Source organism: Mobula hypostoma, chromosome 2 (assembly GCF_963921235.1).
Source record: "Mobula hypostoma chromosome 2, sMobHyp1.1, whole genome shotgun sequence".
Lineage (NCBI taxonomy): Eukaryota > Metazoa > Chordata > Chondrichthyes > Myliobatiformes > Myliobatidae > Mobula > Mobula hypostoma.
The window spans coordinates 81,608,775-81,632,917 of record NC_086098.1 but is presented as its reverse complement, the minus strand read 5'-3'; the positions used below and the strand labels follow the sequence as shown (position 1 = coordinate 81,632,917).

The following is a 24,143-nucleotide window of genomic DNA, read 5'->3' as shown; positions in this document are numbered from 1 at the left end:
ATTTTGAAGTCAAAAGTCCATCTGGTCATTAACTTCAGAAAAGGGGGCGGGGGGGGAACAGAGTACATGTTCCTGTCTATATCAACTATATTGAAATTGAGAGTTTCAAGTTCTTAGGAGTAAACATCACCAATAGCCTGTCTTAGTCTAACCATGTTGATGTCATGGTGAAGAAGACTCACCAACACCTCTATTTCCTCAGGGGGCTGAAGAAATTTGGCATGTCCCCACCAACTCTTACGAATTTTTATTGATGCACTCTGTCTGGATGCATCATGATTTGGCATGGAAATTGCTCTGCATGTGGCCAGAAGAAATTGCAGACACAACTCAAAACGTTATGGAAGCCAGTCTCCATGAACCGTGACTCTACTTCTCATTGCCTCAGTAATGTAGCTAGCATAATCAAAGACCACCCCCCCCCCACCCCACCCCGGACATTTCCATTGGCAGAAGATACAAAAACCTACAAACGTTTGTAAAAGTACGTACGACCAGGCTCAAGGATAGCTTCTATCCCACTGTTATAAGATTATTGAAAGGTTACACATTACAATAAGGAGTCTTGACCTCACAGTCCACCTCATTATGTCCTTACGTTTTGTTGTTTACCTGCACTGTAATTTCACTGTGGCTTTTACATTTTATTCTCCATTGTTCTTGTTTTACCTCAAAGCACTGTGTAATGGATTGATCTGTACAAACAGTATGCAAGCCATGTATTGTATCTCAGTATGTGACAATAATAATAAACAAACCAACCAAGTATGACATTACAACTGGTCTCTCACTCCACGTACCTGCTCCACACGGTGCCTTGTCTGTAAGAAAGGGTCATATCTGGCACGTATAGCTCGCATTGAGGTAGGCTGTTTCAAGGAAATAATGGGAAAGATGTAAACGAAGCCAAATCAAGTTCCAAAGACAATAAGAAAATAATGGCAAGGTGGGAATCAGCAAAATATGCCGATGCTGGAAATGTGAAACAAAAAGCAGAATTTTCTGTGAACACTGTTCAGGCATCAACAGTGGAAAGAGAAACAGTTAACATTTCAGATCAAGGATCCTACATCAAGTTCAAGTTTATTGTCATTCAACCATACAGCTAAATGAAACATCGTTCCCCTGGGGCCAAGGTGCAAACACAGTACACATAGTCACACACAGCACATTTAGTTACGCTCCAGCACACACAAACCCAAAATAATATTAGCACTAGTCCCTGGGTGGTGTGGCCTGAAGACTGACAGGTTGATAGAAAGTGCAAGTGTGTGTTTACATGACACAGTAAAATGTTACTTGCAGCATTATATAAATAAAAAGCAGTCACATAAATATTGAAACAGGAGCAACAAAAGAAGAAACGTGACCAGTGCAGAATGAGAATGTGTCTTGTGAGTTGGAGAGTGGGGTGGAGGGGGCAGCAGAGCTTACAGAGAAGGTGTACATGTATATAGGATGGCAACAGGGTGTTAAGAAGTTTAACAGTCGGGGGGAAAAAGCCTTCACTTAGTTTGAGAGTCCTAGTTCTTATGCTGTGGTACCTTCTGCCCGACAGCAGGAGGTCAAAGAGATTATAGGAAGGATGGGAGGAGTCTTTGACAATGCAGGAAGTACCATATATGTAGTGCTACTGATATACTGTATGTCCTGAGTGAGGGGAGGAAGAGAGACACCGAAGATGTTTTCAGCAGTCCTCACTATCCATTGCAGGGTCTTGCAATCTGATTCATAAAGACAGGAACAAGCATTTAAACAAGTTAGACCTGAAGCATTAACATTTCTCTTTCCACCAGTGCTGCCTGACCTGCTGAGTCTTTGTGCGTTTTCTGTTTTTATTATTAATGGACAGGTGGAAACATGGGTTAACACCAACAAGCCATGTTAGGCTGTAATGCTTATCTCAATTTAACAGCTATTTAATGGTATTGTTTACACTGCGCCACAGTTTTTGCCAGTAGTGATCTCCATTTCTCAGTGAGGCTCAGTAAGGTAGCAGATAGCGGAAGGCTTTACAGCGTCAGCTGTAAAATCGGAGCACAATTCTTGTTGTTGTTGTCTGTAAGAAGTTTGTACCTTCTCACCGTGACTGTGTGGGTTTCCTCCCACATTCCAGATGTATGCGTTACGGTTAGTGAAATGTGGGCATTCTATGTCGGTGCCAGAAGCATAACAGTACTTGTGAATTGCCCAGCACAATTCTTGCTGATTTGATTTGATAAAAATGATGCATTTACTGTATGTTTTGATGCACATGTGACAAATGAAGCTAATCTTTCTCTTTCTACAGAAAAAACAATGTTTCCAAAACTTTCTCTCTATCATCAGTGCCTTAATGAAACATCTAACAATGGAGGAAGAAAAAATAAAAAGAGTACTGAGGGGCAAAGAGCACAAGATTAAAGGGGCAACTATGTGGACAGATAGCACATGCATGAAAGGAACCTTCTTGTAATATCTCACACAGTGAGGTATTGAGAAATGGCTACAGTCATCACTGAAGGATTAAAAAATAAGTGTACTCTACCAGTGTATATAATGATTCAAGGGCAACACCTGTGAAATCTTGCCCCTGGAATGATGTACTGATACAGTTAAAAAGTCATACAGCATTAGGGTATTTTGGGCCAGTGCTGACCAGGATGCGCCATTCAGACTAGCTCCATTTGCCAGTGTCAGGACTATCACTTTCCAAACCTTTCCAATCCATGTACCTGACCAAATGTCTTTTAAAAGTTATTATTCTACCTGCTTCAATCCTTCCTCTGGCTGCTCATTCCACCTTAGTTTACAAAAAATTGACCCTCAAGTTCCCCTCTCACTGTTAACCATCAGGCTGCAGGACCAGCGTGGAAAACTTCACTCATCTTAACACTAAACTGATTCCGAAACCTATGGACTCTCGTCCAAGGACTCTACAACTCATGTTCTCAGTATTATTTATTTACTCCCTGTGTTTGGATTATTTATTTACTATTTATTGTTATTGTTAATTTGTTCCTTTTGTATTTGCACAGTTTACCTTCTTTTGCACATCGGTTGTTTGTCCGTCTTTCCTTGTTTGTAGTTTTTCATTAATTCTATTGTACTTCTTTGATCTACGGTGAATGTCCACAAGAAAATGAACCTCACGGTTGGATATAGTGATATATACTTACTTTGATAATAAACTTACTTTGAATTTTGATTTAAGCATTTTGCCTCCAGTTTTGGATTCCCCAAACTCAAGAAAGACAGTCACCTTTTCTATGTCCTTCTTGAGCTCATACACCTCAATAAGATCACCTTTCAGTCTCCTACACACCAAGGAATGAAGTCCACCTTCTCTCTAGAACTCTGTCCCTCTAGTCCTGCCAAGTAGACATAGCAAACTCTGTGAGGAACCTATTCCTGAAATGTTTTCGTAACAGTGGAAACACAAAGCTAAGTTTCTGTGGTGCTCATGATCAGATCCTCAATGAGATTTTAGATTATACAGTTAATTCTAATTGCAAATCTGATGTATCTTGCTCAGGACTTTTTTTAAAAGTTTTTGGCTGGAATTGGTAGCTTTGATTTTCTAGCTAAGGGAAGGCTTAATCCCAAGAGGCTGCCAATCAAAGCAGCCATCAATCAAGTATTGATCACTGAGCAACAATAAACTGGCAGCCCCAAAGGCTCTCTTACCTCATATCCTGTGTAAGACTGGGTTGAATATTCAAAGTCAGAGTCTGGGCCTCCAGGGCAGTACCTAGAATTAACAAAACAAGATTTAAACCCCTCTATAAAATGGAAAGAAGTTATATGACTGCTTTGGTACTTCTGTTCACTGCAATTTATTATCTATTTCCTGTGGCTCTCTGCTCAATTAAAGTAGCCAGTTCTGTAATTGAATCATCTTGAGGCAACATGTTAGCATAGCGGTTAGCATAAGGCTTTACAGCACCAGTTGTAAAATTGATCGGGGCTCAGTTCCCACTGCTGTCTGTAATGAGTTTGTATATTCTCCTCATGACCACATGGATTTCCTCTCACATTCCAAAGACGTACAGGGTTAGGGTTAGTACTATAAATTATAGTAAGAAATATATTTTAAAAATAAATTAAATAAGTAGTGCAAAAAGAGAGCACAAATAGTAAGGCAATGTTCATGGGTTGGTTAATTGTCCATTCAGAAATATGATGGCAGAGGGGAAGGAGCTGTCCTAAAAAGCTGAGGATATGTCTTTCGGCTCCTAACCCTCCTCGTCGATGGAATGACTGCATTTACCAGTAAATCATGTCACTTCAGCTTTCTGGCAGACCACCATAAAACTCCCTGTTAGTGCTTGCAGTCATCAGAACTTACTTTGCTTGGCTTAATCATTCAAACATTTCATGATTTTATAAACCTTCTACTCCAAAGAGAAACTTAGTTCCTATAATCTATCCATGGACTAAATCCCAGATCCCAAGCTAAATCAAGTAAATCTATGTTAAAGTCTCTCCAAAGCTTTTGTATCCTTTCTAATGAGGACAGAAAAAATTCTAACTATTGGGCATAACACACTAAAATGCTCCAGGAACTCAGCAGGCCAGGCAGCATTTATAGAAAGACTCTAAGTTTCGGGCCGAGACCCTTCATCAGGACTTATACATACATCAGTTCCGATGAAGGGTCTCAGCCCAAAACGTAGACTCTTTATTCCTCTCCATAGATGCTGCACGACCTGCTGAGCTCCTCCAGCATTTTGAGTGTGTTACTCTGGATTTCCCAGCATTTGCAGAATCTCTTGTGTTTTTGGCAAAATACATTAGCTGGGACTAGGCAGTGTCGCATATAGGCTTTGCACAGCTCTTGGCCTGCTTTATTCATACAGCCCAGAATCCCATTTGCTCATGAATTGCATAATGTCAGCAATTTAGCACCAAACTACTGGCATTATCTAGCAACTTCCAGCCCAGGGAGTTCTGGACTTTAACATTTAATACTGAGCGCTGTAATCATTAATGGAATGCCAGACTTTTCGAGTTTCAAATACAAAGCTCTGACAAGTAAGTTGAATGTAAGAGTTGGTGCAGGTGCAAACAACCTTTACATTCACAGTGTGGTACTTACACACAAATGTTTCCCGTGAAGGTGATGTGAGGACATCGGTGTGGTTTACACATCACTGCAACCACAGCAATCTATTGAGAGAGGAGAGAGAGCTCATGAGAAACAAACAGCAGCTCAAGTTAGACTTTTACAGGAGCGGATGATGGCTCAAAATTAAAATCCAGTAACCCAGCCAAAGATTTAATCATCCCCATCACATTGGAATCTCATCCCTACACAAAAATGAAGAGCAACTGTCAATCGAAGAATTTAAAGCAGAAGGAAAACTGCTGAAAATTCGAAATGAAGTCAAAAGGCAACAGGGTGGGGAGATCAGACGGCGTAGATGGCAAGCCATTTTAGTAACTACTCCCTTTAGAAGGAAACATTAACTCAATATCTGTGCAACACATACAAAATGCTGCAGGAACTCAACAGATCAGGCAGTGTCTACAGAGAGGAATAAACAGTCAACATTTTGGGCCAAGACCCTTCATCAGGACTAGAAAGAAAGGGCTTATAAACCAGAATAAGATGGCAGAGAGGAAAAGGGGTACAAGCTAACAAGTGAAGGGTAAGGCCCAGTGAGGGGGAAGGTGTGTGGGTGGGGTAGGGGATGCAGTAAGAAGCTGGGAGGCGATAAATGGAAGAGGTAAAGGGCTGAAGAAGAAGGAATGTAATAGGTGAGGACAATGGACAATGGAAGAAAGGGAAGGCGAGGGGCAGCAGAGGGAGATGATGGGCAGTTGAGAAGAAGGGATGAGAGGGAGCCAGAATGGGGAATAGAAAAAGGGAGAAGGGGGAGTGTGGAGAAATTACCAGAAGTTAGAGAAATTAATGTTCGCGCCATCAGGATGGAGGCTACCAAGACAGAATATGAGGTGCTGCTCCTGCAACCAGAGTGTGGCCTTAACATGGACAGAAATGTTGAAATGGGATTGGGCCGTGAATTGAAATGGGGGGCCACTGAGAAATCCTGCCTGTTGTGGTGGACTGAGCGAAGGTCCTCGACAAGGCCATCCCCCAATCTATGTCAGGTCTCACTGATGCAGAGGAGGCCACACTGGCATACCAGATACAGCAGACGAACCCGAAAGACTCGCAGGTGAAGTGTTGTCTCATCAGAAAGGACTGTTTGGGGGCCTAAATGGTGATGAGGGAAGCGGTGTAGTGGTGAGTGTAGCTTTTATCCTACTTGCAGGGATAAGTGCCGGGAGAGAGTTCCAAGATCCATGTAAATACATGTGCTCTACCTTCTCCGTCCTCTTGTTAACCCCTCAACAGACAGACAGATGGATTTTACCAGAGAGGGGGTCAAACTTTTCCTGAATCTCAATGTGAATGAAAATACAGTGAATCAGGCAGCGTACTTTTTTGTTTTTGAGGAAGGGAGAGTTAGCAATCTGATTGCTGGGTCCAGAAAGTAAATGTTCATAAAAATGGAAACTCGAGTAATCAAAGACGATAACAAACAGAAAGACGGAAACAGGCATACAAACTGTGAAGTCACTCACATTGGTTAAACAAAATAAACCTCTGTTTCAGCCATTTAATAATTCAGACAGCAGGAGTTGCTCTCATTGCATGCTTTTGTACTTCTTTGTTTGCACCATAACAAATCCTTACCCCGCTGGCTGTCCGTACAGGTTTTGCTTTCAGTTTTGGCACCAGCACCTTTTTGTACTGAGGAGGCACAGCTGCGATGATGTCCACAAGCCTGGGCTGTGAGGTCAGTCCATACTTTGAGGCAATCTTTGTTTTCACTCTTTTTAAAATAAAATGAAGAAAACATCATTAATAGACTCAATGGTAATAGCTGGTTGCCTCTCTGACTGGAGGCATGTGATTAGTGGAGTGCTGCAGGTATCAGAATCAGGTTTATTATCACTGGCATGTGATGTGAAATTAGTTAACTTAGCAGCAGCAGTTCAGTCCAATACATAATCTAGCAGAGAAAAATAATAATAAATTAAATAAAAATAATAAAAAATAAACAAGTAGATCAATTACAGTATACGTATATCGAATAGATTTTAAAAAGTGCAAAAACAGAAATACTGTATATTAAACAGGAATTGGATGGCAGAGGGGAAGAGGCTGTTCCTGAATCGCTGAGTGTGTGCCTTTAGGCTTCTGTACCTCCTTCCCGATGGTAGCAGTGAGAAAAGGGCATGCCCTGGGTGCTGGAGGTCTTTAATAATGGACACTGCCTTTCTGAGACACGGTTCCCTGAAGATGTCCTGGGTACTTTGTAGGCTAGTGCCCAGGATGGAGCTGACTAGATTTACAACCTTCTGCAGCTTCTTTCAGTCCTGTGCAGTAGCCACTCCATACCAGACAGTGATGCAGTCTGTCAGAATGCTCTCCACGGTACATCTATAGAAGTTTTTGAATGTATTTGTTGACATGTCAAATCTCTTCAAACTCCTAATAAGGTATAGCTGCTGTCTTCCCTTCTTTATAACTACATCAATATGTTGGGACCAGGTTAAATCCTCAGAGATCTTGACACCCAGGAACTTGAAGCTGCTCACTCTCTCCACTTCTGATCCCCCTATGAGGATTGGCATGTGTTCCTTTGTCTTACCCTTCCTGAAGTTCACAATCAGCTCTTTCGCCTTACTGACGTTGAGTGCCAGGTTATTGCTGCGGCACCACTCCACTAGTTGGCATATCTCACTCCTGTACGCCCTCTCGTCACCATCTGAGATTTTACCAACAATGGTTGCATCATCAGCAAATTTATCTATGGTATTTGAGCTATGCCTAGCCACAGTCATGGGTGTATGGAGAGTAGAGCAGTGGGCTAAGCACACACCCCTGAAGTGCGCCAGTGTTGATTGTCAGCAAGGGAGATATGTTATCACCAATCCCCACAGATTGTGGTCTTCCGGTTAGGAAGTTGAGGATCCAATTGCAGAGGGAGGTACAGAGGCCCAGGTTCTGCAACTTCTCAATCAGAATTGTGGGAATGATGGTATTAAATGCTGAGCTATAGTTGATGAACAGCATCCTGACGTAGGTGCTTGTGTTGTCCAGGTGGTCTAAAGCCGTGTGGAGAGCCATTGAGATTGCGTCTGCCGTTGACCTATTGTGGTGACAGGCAAATTGCAATGGGTCCAGGTCCTTGCTATGGCAGGAGTTCAGCCTAGTCATGACCAACCTTTCAAAGCATTTCATCACTGTCGATGTGAGTGCTACCGGGCAATAGTCATTAAGGCAGCCCACATTATTCTTCTTAGGCACTGGTATAATTATTGTCTTTTTGAAGCAAGTGGGAACTTCACCTGTAGCAGTGAGAGGCTGAAAATATCCTTGAATATTCCCGCTAGTTGGTTGGCACAGATTTTCAGAGCCTTACCAGGTACTCCATCAGGACCTCAATTCTGGGTCCGTTGTTGCTTGTCATCTATGTTAATAATTTGGATGTTAATGTGGTGAGCTGGATCAGCAACTTTGGCCTTCATTTAAGAATTATGAAGGACTTCATTCCTTGGAGCTTCAGAAAATGAGGAGGTCTATAGATAGGGTTACCACAAGCGGGCCTTTTCTACTGAAGCTGGGTGAGACTAGAACTAGAAGTAATGGGTTAAGGGGTGAAAGATGAAATATTTAAGTGGAACCTGAGGGCAATCTTCTTCACTCAGAGGGCAGTATGAGTGTGGAATTGGCCGGGCAGTGATGCTCTATGACTTCTTGCACAAAACTTTAAACAAGAACTTGTAAGTAACAACACTCAACTCCACTGGAATGTGAGTTCAGCAGATGCAGATAAGAATCCAAAACTTGCAGTGACATATTATGTTCCAACTTCCCATATGAAACTCTGAGCAGCTCAGTTTCCTTAGAAGACAGTTTGTCTGCAGCTCATCTGCACCACTATTAGTGATCTCCATCTGCAAAAGTCTTTTTCTTAAACTTATTTATTTGTAAGACAGGAAGTGAAAGTTAAGAGCCTCTACACTTCCATCGATCCAGGGATGAAAAGGGCCCTTTCAGGTGAAGCAGCTCTTCACTTGCACTTCCTCCCACTTAGGGTAATGCATTTGGTAGCACGCTGGAAGAGCCAAATGCAGACAAGTTGACTGCTGTGTGGGACAAACCTATGACTGAGTTTCTAATCACCTGACACCTCAAGCCTCAATCCCACTCCCACACAAACCAGTGCGCCAGAATATGTGGATCCTGTATCAACCCATACAGCCAACTGAGGACCCTCCAATAGACAACCTCTTTGGACAACATCATACTCAACTTCTACCTGATTGAAGTAGGGAGAAGAGATAACGACTGGGAGGGGATCTTTAATAAAGTTGGTTGCTTTCGCCAAGGCAGCAGAAAGAGTAGACTATGTTATTTGAGGGGAGGATGGACTGAGCAGCATCCAGAACTCTGCAGTTCCTTGTAGTCATGGGCACTGTAGTCACCATACCACACTCTGATGCAGCCCCGCAGAAAGCTTGCTATATACAGTGTACCTACAAAATCTGGTGAGGGTCAACAAGGACAGCAGAATTTCCTAAGCCATCTGAGGAAAGCTAGAATTGTACATGAGCAGTCTGACACAGTGATCTTCTGAAGGCAAGCCCAAACTCTAAGCAATCACACTACCACTGTTCTGATGTGACAGACTTGACAAAAAAGCTTACAGCTCAAAGCTATGTAAATTATCTAACCAGCTTAGCAACACACATAGAATATGGAGTATAGTGAATTTTCAAGTTCAAGTTTATTGTCATCTGACTGTACATATATATAAACCTGGTCAGCTGTCAGGTCTCTCAGTGGGAGAGCATTTTGGAGATAGTGATGACAATTCTATCTCCTTTACCACAGCATTGGAAAGGGATCAGAGCAGACAAGTCAGGAAAACATTTAATTGGAGGAAGGGGAATTATGAAGCTATCAGGCAGGAACTTGGAAGCATAAGTTAGGAGCAGATGTTCTCAGAGAAATGTACGGCAGAAATGTAGCAAATGTTCAGGGGATACTCGCATGGCATTCTGCATAGGTACGTTCCAATGAGACAGAAAGGATGGTAGGGTACAGGAACCATGGTGCACAAAGGGTGTAGAAAATCTAGTCAAGAAGAAAAGCTTACGAAAGGCTCAAAAAACTAGGTACGACTTACAGCAGACTGAAAAGCTTGAGCATATAGACATTAAGAGGATGTGCTGGAGCTTTTGGAAAGCATCAAGTTGGTTAAGTCATTGGGACCGGATGAGATATACCCCAGGCTACTGCGGGAGGCAAGGGAGGAGATTGCAGAGCCTCTAATAATGATCTTTGCATCATCAATGGAGACAGGAGAGGTTCCGGAGGATTAGAGGGTTGCAGATGTTGTTCCCTTATTCAAGAAAGGGAGTAGAGATAGCGCAGGAAATTATAGACCAGTGAGATCTTACCTCAGAGGTTGGTAAATTGATGGAGAAGATCCTGACCGGCAGGATTAACAAACATTTGGAGAGGCTTAATATGATTAGGAATAGTCAGCATGGCTTTGTGAAAGGCAGGTCGTGCCTTACGAGCCTGATTGAATGTTTTGAGGATGTGACTAAACACATTGATGAAGGTACAGCAGTAGAAGGCATTTGATAAAGTACCCCATGCAAGGCTTATTGAGAAAATAAGGAGGCATGAGATCCAAGGGGACCTTGCTTTGTGGATCCAGAATTGGCTTGCCCACAGAAGGCAAAGAGTGGTTGTAGATGGGTCATATTCTGCATGGAGGTCGGTGACCAGTGATGTGCCTCAGGGATCTGTTCTGGGACCCCTTCTCTTCGTGACTTTTATAAATGACCTGGATGAGGAAGTGGAGGGACGGGTTAGTAAATTTGCTGATGACACAAAGGTTGGGGGGTCTTGTGGATAGTGTGGAGAGCTTTCAAAGGTTCCAGTGGGACAACTGGGCTGAGAAGTGGCAGATGGAGTTCAAACCAGACTCCATGTGAGGAGGTGGTTCCATGTAAGTGTGAGGTGGTTCATTTTGGTAGGTTAAATATGATGGCAGAAAATTAATGGTAAGACTCTTGGCAGTGTGGAGGATCGAAGGGATCTTGGGGTCTGAGTCCACAGGACACTCAAAGCAGCTGTGCAGGTTGACTGTGGTTAAGAAGGCATACAGTGCATTGGCCTTCATCAATTGTGGGATTAAGTTCAAGAGCCGAGAGGTATTATTACAACTATATAGGACCCTGGTCAGACCCCACTTGGAGTGCTGTGCTCAGTTCTGGTCACCTCACCACAGGAAGAACGTGGAAACTATAGGAAGGGTGCAGAAAGGATGTTGCCTGGACTGTGGAGCATGCCTTATGAGAATAGGTTGAGTGCACTTGGCCTTTTCTCCTTGGAGTGACAGAGGATGAGAGGTGACCTGATAGAGGTACAAGATGATGAGAGGCACTGATCGTGTGGATCGTCAGAGGCTTTTTCCCAGGGCTGAAATAGCTAACATGAGAGGGCACAATTTTAAGGTGCTTGGTAGCAGGTACAGAGGAGATGTTAGGGGTAAGTTTTACTTTTACACAGAGAGTGGTGAGTACGTGGAATGGGCTGCCGGCGACGGTGGTGGAGGCAGATGCAATAGGGTCTTTTCAGAGGCTCCTAGGTGGGTACATGAAGTTTAGAAAAATAGAGAGCTATGGGTAACCCTAGGTAATATCTAAAGTAAATACATGTTCGGCGCAGCATTGCGGACGGAAGGGCCTCTATTGTGCTGTAGGTTTTCTATGTCCCTTCATTCTTTGTTTCAAAATGCACACATAAAACAAAATATTACTATAAATAAATGAATAATATATAATTCAAAAATGCATTAAGTGTATGGAATTAATTTGTTAATTTCATTTTTATTTCAGAGATAATGCATGGTAACAGGCCCTTCTCCTCCTATTAAATCCGCACCACAAAATTGCATTCATATGGCCAATTAACCTTGTAACATATACATCTTTGGAAACCGGAGGAAAACCACATTGTCACGGGGAGAACGTACAAACTCCTTACAGACAATGGTGGGAACTGAACCTGGGTTCCTGGCACCGTCATAGCATCATACCAACTGCTGCACTATAATGCCACCTGGAGAAATGTGTATCAGCAAGTAACTTGAATTATCATTTTGAATTGAAGTGAAATAAATTCAAAGGGATAGGTGAGAAAAGTTAATGTGGTCTTAAAACCAAACTCACACCATCTGACATGATACTGGGAAGCATGTCGTCACACAGGAGCTGTGGAGACTGAAACACCCTCCCCAAAAATCTATTGAAGAGAGTGTTAATTAAAAATTACAAAAATCTATCAATTTCAATTTTGTTACTCAGATGGTATGCCAAAACAGGCAAATGAAGTCTTGAGATAAATCAGCCTTGTTCTAAATGAATAATGGACTCAACAGGTTCAGAAGTCGCACTGAATTCTGCATGGCATTGTGTAAGCTCCCAGTCTGCTCCATTGGGGGAAGTGAAAGGCCTACATAGTGCAAGTCCAATTCAAGTTCAAGTTTAATTGTCATTCAACCATACACAAGTAGACAGCTAAAGACAGTTCCTTTGATGCCGAGGTGCAAAATTTAGTCACACGTGGCACTCAGCATATATGGTTAGGATAGCACCTACAGTCACTAAATATTAGCACAAGTTCGTGAGTGGCATGGCCTGATGGTGCATGGAGTACTGTCCTGGAGCCATGATTAAGCCTGCAGCAGTTCCTCATCTCTTGATGGGTCACCTGCAGATGAAGGCATATCAGCTTGTCTCACACTGGGTGCAGTACAAGATGGAAGGCTGCTTGGGGAAGAGGTGACTGCAAGGAAATTTATAAGGTGGGGTGGAAGACAGTCAATGGGGCATGGGAAGATGGCATCAATCTGGGACTTTCATCAAAACAAAATTACCAGGCCCACTGCATACATACTTTAGGGCAGCATCTTCCCAGATCCAACCTCTCGATACCTCCCCATGTCGAGGAGATCTTCGGGGGTGGGAGGGATGTGCCCCAAAGAAGGTGGCTTCCATCACTAAGTATCAGGACATGCCTTCTCCTTGTAACTATGATCAGGGAGGAGGCAAGGGAGCTTGAAGTCCCACACTCAATGATTCAGGGATAGCTTCTTCCCATCCACCATCAGATTTCAGAATAGTCCATGAACACTACCGTTATAGAACACAAAACATTACAGCACAATACAGGCCCTTCAGCCCACAATGTTGGGCCAGCCTTTTAACCTCCTCTAAGATCTAATCCTTCCCTTTCACTTGGTGCTTCAGTTTCAGTTCATGTGCCTATATGTCTCCTAAATGTCCCTAATGCACGTTCCAGGCACCCACCACTCTCTTTGTAAAACACCTACCTCTGACATCTTCCCTATACTTTTTTCCAATTGTGTTAAAATTATGCCCCCAGTATCAGCCGTATCTGCCCTGTGAAGTCTCTAGCTGTCTACTTGATCCATGCCTCTTATCATCTTGTAAGCTCTACAGTCACCTCTCCTCATCCTTATTCCTTTAGTTATTCCCTTTTTTTGCATGATTTTTTCTTTTTTTTGTATTTGCATTGCTTCTACAAAATGACAAATTTCACACCATCCAAGATAGTGATAATAATCTAATTCTGAATTAAAATAGATGGCTCTGATAGTTTTATGACAAATATTAAATCGGCTTTTAATGGGGTTGAAAGGGAAAATAGATCAACCATGATTGAATAGCGGAGCAGACTTGACAGGCCAAATGGCCTAGTTCTGCCCCCATAGTCATAGAGCTCTACAGCAGAGAAACAGGCCCTTCAGCCCATCTAGTATGTGTGCTGAACTGTTATTCTGCCTAGACCCATCCTCCCACAGGACCATAGGCCTCCATATCCCTCCCATCCATGTACCTACCCAAATTTCTATTAAATGTTGAAATTGAACCCTCATCCACACTCTCACCACCATCGGAATGAAGAAGTTCCTTCACAGGTTCCCCTAAATATTTCAGCTTCCCCTATATTTCAAAGTAGTGATGATGGCGCTAAACGGCGACTCCTTCGTTTGCATCTTCAGAAACAGCTCTATTTCCATCTTTAATATTTCTATTTTTCCCTTTCAGGCTTCTTTTGAAGACCTTGACCTGGAGTTACATGCTGACTACGGTTCTTTGTGGGAATGGGACCCGCTCTTGGGGTTTCATAATTGGCCGTTTTTCAGCACGCCAAGGGCTTGGGCTAAGAGTTCAGCTCGTCTTTGGAGGCTCAGGATCTCGGGGCTCTGGAGACGGATGGATTGAAGGCCGGTGTCACACCAGGAGACCAGTGTGACGTCAGGGGAGTCAGACAATCTACGGCTTTATGCCCAGAGACTTGAGATCTTTGAGCACAGAGCTCGAAAAAGGCAACGTAATGGACTTCTAACATCGTAAACCAGCGAGTTGTTTGTTATGTCTCCCCACTCGCTGTGAAACGCAGACACCTCTTTCTCCCTTACTAGGGAGGGAGCGAGCCTGTGATATGTCTAATGCCAGGTGAACTATGTAGTCTGTGTCTTTACTGCTGCTTTGCTCATGCTTGAGTGCTCGGTGGCCGGTGCCAATGCTTTTTTTTGCCGGTGGGGGGGAAGGGGGGGATCACTGCTTGCTGCTGCTTACATGCGGGAGGGAGGGGAACTGGGGGGACTTTGGGGTTCTAACAGTTAACTGTCGTTCATTCTTTGGGGCACTCCTCTGTTTTCGTGGATGTTTGCAAAGAAAAAGCATTTCAGGATGTATATTGTATACATTTCTCTAACATTAAACGTACCTTTGAAACTTTTGAATTCAGATCAAGTCCTGGCAATATCTTTGTAAATTTTCTCTGTACTCTTCCAATCTTATTAATATCTTTCCTGTAGGTAAGTGACCAGAATTGCTCACAATACTCCAAATTTAGTCTCACCAGCGTCTTCTTCAACTTCAACATAACATCCCAACTCCTACATTTAATACTTTGATTTATGAAGACCAATGTGTCATAAGCTTTTTCTTTTACAGATCTATTTACCTATCTGTTATGACACTTCTAAGGAATTATGGATTAGTATTCCCTCTGTTCTACTGTACTCCTCAGTGCCCTACTGTACACTGTGTAAATCCTACCTTTTATTTACCCTCCCAAAATATAACACCTCCAAATGTTTGCACTAAGTTTCACCTTATCTCCTATGGCCTTTAAAATAGTCTAGGGTAGATACTTACTTGTTAAGGTTGACATCCTTCCCTTGCTCATGAGCTTCAACCAGCTCTTTGAGGATATCAGCAATTGTCATCATCATCCGTTCAGCATGGCTGAATTCCACTGGAGGAGATTTTAAAAAGTTATTTACATTCCTGTTAGAAAACATTGCTGACACAGAAAATTCTGTGTAACATTACTGTAAGCAGATTGTCCTAGATGAAAAATTAAATGATTAGCTTTATTGGTCTCATTGAAACATACAGTCAAAATGCATGGCTTGCGTCAACAACCAACACAGTCTGTGAACATGAAGGGGGCAGTCCACAAGTGTCACCATGATTCCAGTGCCTAAAAAACTTATCTATCCTAACCTGTATAGCATGGCTTTGAAATGTGGGAGAAAGATAGAGCATCCAGATAAACCCACATGGTCATGGGGAAAATGTACAAACCCCTGACAAGCAATGGCATTTATACGTACTCCTCAGAACTGTATGGGTTTCCCCCAGGTGCTCCAATAGAAGCTAAAGATAAGATCTCAACCAGGGAGACCATTAGACATAGGAACAAAATTAGGCCATTTAGCCCATTGAATCTGCTTTGCCAATTCACTTCACAGCTGATTCATTTTGACTTTGAGTTGGTGAACTGGACAGCATTCAGGGATTCATCTTCGAGTCTGAATGAACACAGCTGTCACTGACTTCATTAAAAATCTTTGCTCCGTCAACCACAACAGGTAGGATTTCCCAGTGGCCACCCATTTTGATTCTAATTGCCATTCCCATTCTGACATATCAGTCTATGACCTCCTCTAGTGCCACTCTCAGGTTAAAAGGAGCAACACCTTATATTCCATCCGGGTAGCCTCCAACCTGATGGCATGAAGATCGATTTCTCGAAGTTCCAGTAATGTTCTCCCATCCTTCACCATTCCCATTTCCCTCTCTCACCTTATCCCCTTATCTGCCTCTCACATCCCCCTGGTGCTCCTCCCCTTTTTCTTTTTCCCATGGCCTTCTGTTCTCTCCTATTGGACTCCCCCTTCTCTAGCCCTGTATCTCTTTCACCAATCAACTTCCCAGCTCTTTACTTCACCCCTCCCTCTTCCTGATTTCAGTTATCACTTTGTGCATCTTTCTCCCCTCCCCCCACCATTTACTCTGCCTACTCATCCCTTTTTCCAGTCCCGATGAAGGGTCTTGGCCCGAAACGTCGACTGTACTCTTTTCCATAGACGCTGCCTCGCCTGCTGAGCTCCTCCAGCATTTTGTGTGTTACTTGGATGTCCAGCATGTGCAGATGTTCTCGTTTGTGATTGGACTAACTTTTATTTATTTGATTATGAAATTTCTTCAGCCAGAGACGGGTGAATCTGTGGAATGCGTTGTCACAGAGGACTGTGGAGGCCAGGGCATTTATTTGTTGTATTTAAGGCATAGACTGATAGTTTCTTGATTGGAAAGGGGGTTAAGGGGAGAAGGTGGAAGAATGGGCTTGGGGAAAAAAAGACATGAACATCATTGTTATTTATTCACCATCCCTAATTTCCCGCAAACCAAGGAGATAGTTAAGAAATAATCACATGTAAGAATTCAGTGAACCAGGTTTGTTTCAGACCATCAGGTATAGAAGGAGATTTCGGTCAATGACCCATTGAATCTACTCAACCAATCAATCAACCCCTTTCTTCCACCTTCTCCCCTTAACTCCCTTTCTAATCAAGAAACTATCAATCTCTGCCTTAAATATGACCAATAAATGACCCGGTCTCCACAGCTCTTTGTGCCAACAAATTCCAGATTCATCTCTCTCTGGCTGAAGAAATTCCTCCTCATTTCCGTTTTAAAAGAGATGTCCCTTTGTACATGTGACAAATAAGCAGTAGGGGCTACCTCAGTAAATATATTTAAAACAAGGTTGGTTAGATTTTTGCATAGTAAGGGAATGAAGGGTTATGGGAGAAAGGCAGGCAGATGGAGATGAGTCCATGGTCAAATCAGTCATGATCTTATTGAATGGTGGAACGGCTCAACAGGCCAGATGGACTACTCCTGCTCCCATTTCTTATGTAAATAAAGCTAATCTAATATTTCATCTTCTATTGCGAGGCAGATGCCCCAATCCTGGAATTTTAGATATCTGGCCTTACAGTTGCCATCAATAACATTGGTTTTCCCTCTCTAAATTCAGGGTAGTATCTAATTCCCTGGGGTGGGGGAAAGTACACCCTGAGCTGGCAAAGTCCATGTGTTAAATCAGCCAGGAGACTCGAGATCAAAGCAGAAAAAAAATTCACACCAAACTGAAGGGAGAGCACAACACACACAAAATGCTTCAGGAACTCAGCAGATGAGGTAGCATCAATGGAAATGAATAAACAGTCAACACTTTGAGCTGAGATCCTTCATCAGGATGGGAATGAAGAGGGTAAATTTAGAATAAGAAGGTGGGGGGGGGGGAGGGAGTACAAGCCTGAATGTGATAGGTGAAGTCGGGTGAGTGGAAGGTAGGTGGGTGGGGGAGAGGGCATCAAGTGAGCAGTTGGAAGTTGATGGGTGAAAAGGTAAAGGGCTAAAGAAGAAGTAATCTGAAAGGAGATGAGAGATGGTCTTTTGATTAAATTATGGAAATTAGGAGTGAGAGGAAGGCTATATAAATTTTTTCAGTGTTTTTAATTTGGACAGTCTTGCAGGTAAGGTATATTCAGGCTTCTATGAGATAGAGAATGGGACCTCACAAGGCAGTATTTGTGGCCCTTATTATTTAATATTATGATTAAAAGATAGTTTCTCTGAGATAGGTACTGGGGTGGGTAAATCACTTCTTGCAGATGATCGAGCTTTATGGATCAGAGATAGAAATTTCAATTTAACTATAGATAGGGTGCAATTCACAATTAGTAAGGTGGAACAGCGGGCAGATAGATGAGGTTTTAAGCTTTCAGTAGCTAAAACACAAGTTATGTGTTTTACAAAGAGGATCAATAGAGCTGCATTTAATTTGAAATCATATGGTCAAACTCTTGAAGAAGTGTCATTGTTAAGATATTTTAGCATGTGGTTGGATAATAAGCTGATAGGGAAGCACTACATCAGTAAGATAATTGACAAATGTAAAATGTAAATATCCTCAGGTCCCTGTGGGCATTCTTGGGGTGCTACATGAAAATCTTTGTTGACCATTTATATTTGTTTGATTAGATCTGTACTTGATTATGGCTGTGTGGCTTATGGACCAGCTTCATCTTCAAATTTAAAATGCCTGGATGTGATACAAGCACAGGCTTTAAGATTGTGTTGTGGTGCAGTTAAGGTTGTCTATTTTGGCTTTACTGATTGAAATGGGACAATTACCCTTACAGTTGTGGAGGCTGAAGCTGCTGTTAACATACTAGATTAATCTGAGGAGGCAGAGGAATGATCACCCTGTTAAAAGTGTGTGGGAAGACTGTTGGGAACATCACAAGAAGAGTGTTTTCAGTTTTGGGTGGCTGGGTTTTTTTTAATCATGCTAGGAATACAGGTTTGCTGGATTATGCAATATGTCTCACTGTAGCTTTTTTAGTAACCCCACTGTTGTTTTTCAAATGACTTTAGCTGCTCTTAGATTGCAGGATTTAATGGTCCTGGATCATGACGTGCCTGAGAGTCGGTTAGCTTATCGATATGTTAAGGAAAATTACTGCGATATGTTAGCCATTTTTACTGATGGATCAAAAAATAATTTAACTGGGAATGTCAGTGTGGCTGTTTTCGTGCCTAAATTCCAGGTAACAATAAAGAAATATCTTACTAACCTTTTATTAGTATATACAGCAGAGTTGGGCTTACAGTGGGTGGAGGAAATCTGTCCTTGCAAAATTATAATTTGTTCAAATTCTTTTTCGATTTTGACTAGTCTTAAAACAAGTCATTCTAGCAGTGTGTCAGGTTACTGCTGGAAGCACTTCAGAGTATATTTCATGTTTAAGGTATCGGTCTACACAATTGCTTTTTATGAGTCCCTGCACATAGAGTTGAGGGAAATGAGCAGGTTGATTGTTTGGCCAAAATCACTGTTAAAAGTGGATATAGACCTTCCACTTAGCAAATCAGAAGCTGAGGGTTTGGTGGGGGGAGGGCTAAGAATTGGGGGATTATGACAAGACATGTGGACTAATGGACATAATGCATAAAACAGTTGGATTGATGCGATAAGTGGGTAAGACAAGAAGGGAAGGAATTATACTGACTCGACAAAATTGAGAAGAGTAGGGAGACAGAGTGGGGAATAGAACAAAAAAAGGGAAGGGGGGTGAAATTACCGGAAGTTAGAGAAATTGATTTAATGCTATCTGGTTGGAGGCTACCCAGACAGAATACAAGGTGTTGCTTCTCCAACCCAAGGATGGCATCACTGTTGCAGTAGGGGAGTCTACGAACCAGCATGTCAGAATGGAAAAGGGGATTAGACTTAAAATGGCTGGCTATTGGGAAATCCTGCTTCTTGTGGATGGAGCAAAGGTTCTCACCAAAGCGGTCCCTCAGTCTACGTCAGGTCACAATGATGTAGAGGAATCCACACAGGGAGCACTGGATGTAGTAGATGACCTTGACAGGCTTGCAGGTGAAGTAATGCCTCACCTGGAAGGACTGTTTAGAGCCCTGAATGGAGATCAGGGAGGTGGTGAATGGACGTCTAGTACCACGGCCTCCTCTACTGTAAAGATGAAGCCACACTTAGGTTGGAGGAACAACACCTTATATTCCGTCTGGGTTGCCTCCAACCTGATGGCATGAATATTGACTTCTCTAACGTCTACTAATGCCCCACCTCCCCCGCGTACCCCATCCATTATTTATTTATATACACACATTCTTTCTTTCTCTCTCTCTCTCCTTTTTCTCCCTCTGACTATACCCCTTGCCCATCCTCTGGGTTTTCCCCCCCTCCCCCTTTTCCTTCTCCCTCGGCCTCCTGTCTCATGATCCTCTCATATCCCTTTTGCCAATCAACTGTCCAGCTCTTGGCTCCATCTCTCCCCCTCCTGTCTTCTCCTATCATTTCAGATCTCCCCCTCCCCCTTTCAAATCTCTTACTAGCTCTTCCTTCAGTTAGCCCTGACGAAGGGTCTCGGTCCGAAACGTCGACTGTACCTCTTCCTAGAGATGCTGCGTTCACCAGCAACTTTGATGTGTATTGCTTGAACTTCCAGCATCTGCAGAATTCCTCGTGTTTAGGGCTAGTACTTCTTCCACTTGCCAGAGAAGGATGAACAGATTAGGGAATCACAGAGAAATCAATCTCTGCAGAAAGCAGAGAGTTAGGAGGTGGGTGGAGAGGTAAAGATGTGTTTGGTGGAAGGATTCCGTTGAAGCTAGTGGAATTTGCAGAGAATGATATGCTGTATCAGAGGGTAATTGGTTGGTAAATAAGGAACTTTATCCCTGTTCAGGTGGCTGGACGATGGGGTGAAGACAGTTGTAGGAGAAATGGAGGAGATGCGGGTGAGGACAGCATCAATGCTGGAGAAAGGGAAACTATATTTTTGAAGAAGGAGGAGGACATCGTTGATGTTTGGAAAGAAAACCCTCATCCTGGACACGGATGCGGCGGAGGAACTGAGAAAAGGGGTGTTGGGACTCCACACCCTGCCTAACTCTGGTTCAGCTCCGATCCCCAGTCCATGCAATAGACCAACTGTACTCTGAACTCCAGCGCCTGTTCCAGACATCTGCCCATCTCTGCAAACCCCGACCCTATGCTCCGGTCCATCTTGTAGCCCCCACCCTCCTATCTCCGCCCATTTCTGTAGCACCTCTGCCTCAGCCCATCTCTGTACCCTTCCCCGACCCTCTGGCCCCTTGCATCTTTGTATCCCCTCCCGCACCCTCTGTCCCGGTCCATCTCCGTAACTCCTCCCCGGTCACCTCTTCTAGTCCATCCCTGCAACCCCTCCCCCCATCTCTCCTAGTCCATCTCTGCACCCCCTCTCACCTCCACAACCCCCGTCCCGGTTTATCTCTGTACCTCAGACACGTATGCGGACCACCATCAAAACTAACCTTTCCTCCGAGGCTTCCCCATGCCTGCTTTAGATTCTAATCCAGCTATCGTAAACTAGAAGGTCACTTTGCGGCACTGTCGTGAGGCCGTCGCAAAACAGCTGACGGAGACGAGGCGGCAGGTCACGTGTCCCCGGCAGCACGTCGGGCGGGGGCAGGGCCAGGGCCGCGGCAAGTATGGGCATGAATAGACAGCTGAGGTTCCGGCCCGGGACGGGCTCTTCCTTCGGGATTGGAAAGGAAGGGGATGGACGCCAGAATAAAAAAGGTTGGGCGGGGAGAGGGTTGGATGGGAAGGAAAGGAAAGGTGGAGAAGAAGAAAAGCTAGAAGGTGATAGGTGAAGCCAGGTGGGTAGGAAAGGTAAAGGGCTGGAGAGGAAGGAATCTTATAACAAGATGGAGACAAGTTCGCGGAAAGGATACGAGTCTATAGGAGCGAGTCTGGGTGAGTATGTAGTCGAAGAGTCGGAGGGCAGCAGAGAGCAGTGAGAGAGGATCTCGTTGAACTCCCGTCGAAGAGAAGAGTTAAACATAATCAGGGTAGACATCCCCCGAAGATACTTCGTAGTAGAATCTTAACATTAGGGAGTCTGCATATGCTGGAAATCCAAACACAGACGCAGACACACAGACAGACAAACGAAAAAAACAATGCTGGAGGAACTCAGCAAGTCAGGCAGCATCAATAAACAGTTTACATTTTGGACCAAGACCCTCCTTCAGGACTGAAAAGGAAAGGAGGAAGATGTCTGAATAAAAAGGCCGGGAAGGGTCAGGAAGACAGCTAGAAGGGGAAGGATGAAGCCAGGTGGGTAGCAAATCTTGAGCAACCCACACAAAATGCTGCAGGTCAGGCAACATCAATGGAGGGGAATAAATAGTTGATGTTTCTGGCCGAGACCCTTCATCAGGATGGAACTTTATTTTCATCATGCAGAATTTTTGCACACTACTTTCAAACACAGCTTATGAATGCGACCTTAAACATTTTAGCCCATCCATAAATGTACAAGGTTTTTCAGATTCAGATGTGTTTTTCACATGTATGTCGAAACATACAGTGAGTGAATTGTGTTGTTTGAACACAGCCATGAATGTGCTGGAGACAAACTACAAATATCGCAATATATTCTGGAGCCAATATTACATCTTGCTGCAGGGAGCAATGAGGGATATTAGAAACATAGAAAACCTACAGCACAATACAGGCCCTTCAGCCCACAGAGTTGTGCTGAACATGTCCCTACCTTAGAAATTACTAGGCTTACCTTTACCTCTCTATTTTACCAAGCTCCGTGCACCTATCTAAAAGTCTCTTAAAAGACCCTATGGTATCCGCCTCCACCACCGTTGCCGGCAGCCCATTCCACGCACTCACCACTCTCTCAGTAAAAAATTTAGAACATAGAATAGTACAGCACATTAGCTTTGACATCTCCTCTGTACCTCTTCCCCAGCACGTTAAACCTGTGTCCTCTTGTGGCAACCATTTCAGCCCTGAGAAGAAGCTTCTGACTATCCACACGATCAATGCCTCTCATCGTCTTGTACACCTCTATCAGGTCACCTCTCATCCTCTGTCGCTCCAAGGAGAAAAGACCAAGTTCACTCAACCTACTCTCATAAGGCATGCTCCCCAATCCAGGCAACGTCTGTGTACATCTCCTCTGCACCCTTTCTATGGCTTCCACATCCTTCCTGTAGTGAGGCGACCAGAACTGAATACAGTACTCCAAGTGTGGTCTGACCAGAGTCCTATATAGCTGCAACATTACCTCTCTGCTCCTAAATTCAATTCCACAATTGATGCAGGCCAATACACCGTACGCCTTCTTAACCACAGAGTCAACCTGCACAGCTGCTTTGAATGTCCTATGGACTTGGACCCCAAGATTCCTCTGATCTTCCACACTGCCAAGAGTCTTACCATTAATACTATATTCTGCCATCATATTTGACCTACCAAAATGAACCACTTCACACTTATCTGGGTTGAACTCCATCTGCCACTTCTCAGCCCAGTTTTGCATCCTATCAATGTCCCGCTGTAATTTCTGATAGCCCTCCACACTATCCACAACACCTCCAACCTTTGTGTCATCAGCAAACTTACTAACCCATCCCTCCACTTCCTCATCCAGGTCATTTATAAAAATCACGAAGAGTAAGGATCCCAGAACAGATCCCTGAGGCACTCCACTGGTGACCGAACTCCATGCCGAATATGACCCACTTACAACCACTCTTTGCCTTATGTGGGCAAGCCAGTTTTGGATCCACAAAACAATGTCCCCTTGGATCCCATGCCTCCTTACTTTCTCAATAAGCCTTGCATGGGGTACCTTATCAAATGCCTTGATGAAATCCATATACACTACATCTACTGCTCGTCCTTCATCAACGTGTTTAGTCACATCCTCAAAAATTTCAATCAGGCTTGTAAGGCATGACCTACCCTTGACAAAGCCATGCTGACTATTCCTAATCTTATTATACCTCTCCAAATGTTCATAAATCTTGCCTCTCAGGATCTTCTCCAACAACTTTCCAACCACTGAGGTAAGACTCACTGGTCTATAATTTCCTGGGCTATCTCTACTCCCTTTCTTGAATAAAGGAACAACATCCGCAAACCTCCAATCCTCTGGAACCTCTCCCGTCCCCATTGATGATGCAAAGATCACCATCAGAGGCTCAACAATCTCCTTCCTCGCCTCCCACAGTATCCTGGGGTACATCTCATCCGGTCCCGGCAATGATTTTGTCAAATGCCTGACTGAAATCCTTGTAGATAATCTCCACTGCCTTATTCTCATAAATCATCTTTGTCACCTGAAAAAAATTCAAGT

The 24,143-nt window shown here is 43.5% G+C and overlaps 2 protein-coding genes across 3 annotated transcripts in view; one reads left to right on the top strand and one right to left on the bottom strand.

The window, feature by feature from the left end:
* The window catches only part of elp3 (elongator acetyltransferase complex subunit 3), a 124,000-nt gene extending 102,614 nt beyond the window's left edge, over nt 1-21,386 (bottom strand). The window contains exons 1-6 of the mRNA XM_063071557.1: nt 21,295-21,386; nt 15,268-15,367; nt 6,683-6,821; nt 5,078-5,148; nt 3,667-3,730; nt 801-869 (exon numbers count right to left, since the gene is read on the bottom strand). Of these exons, the coding sequence (XP_062927627.1) occupies nt 801-869; nt 3,667-3,730; nt 5,078-5,148; nt 6,683-6,821; nt 15,268-15,367; nt 21,295-21,316 (465 nt within the window). The 5' untranslated portion in view covers nt 21,317-21,386. The remainder of the gene's footprint in view (nt 1-800; nt 870-3,666; nt 3,731-5,077; nt 5,149-6,682; nt 6,822-15,267; nt 15,368-21,294) is intronic.
* A 273-nt stretch (nt 21,387-21,659) lies between these two features.
* The window catches only part of slc17a5 (solute carrier family 17 member 5), an 80,131-nt gene continuing 77,647 nt past the window's right edge, over nt 21,660-24,143 (top strand). The window contains exon 1 of one of the 2 annotated variants that reach the window (XM_063039317.1): nt 21,660-21,739. In XM_063039317.1, coding sequence (XP_062895387.1) covers nt 21,691-21,739 — 49 coding nt within the window. In that variant the 5' untranslated portion in view covers nt 21,660-21,690. The remainder of the gene's footprint in view (nt 21,740-24,143) is intronic. The other variant, XM_063039321.1, reaches the window with a different exon arrangement.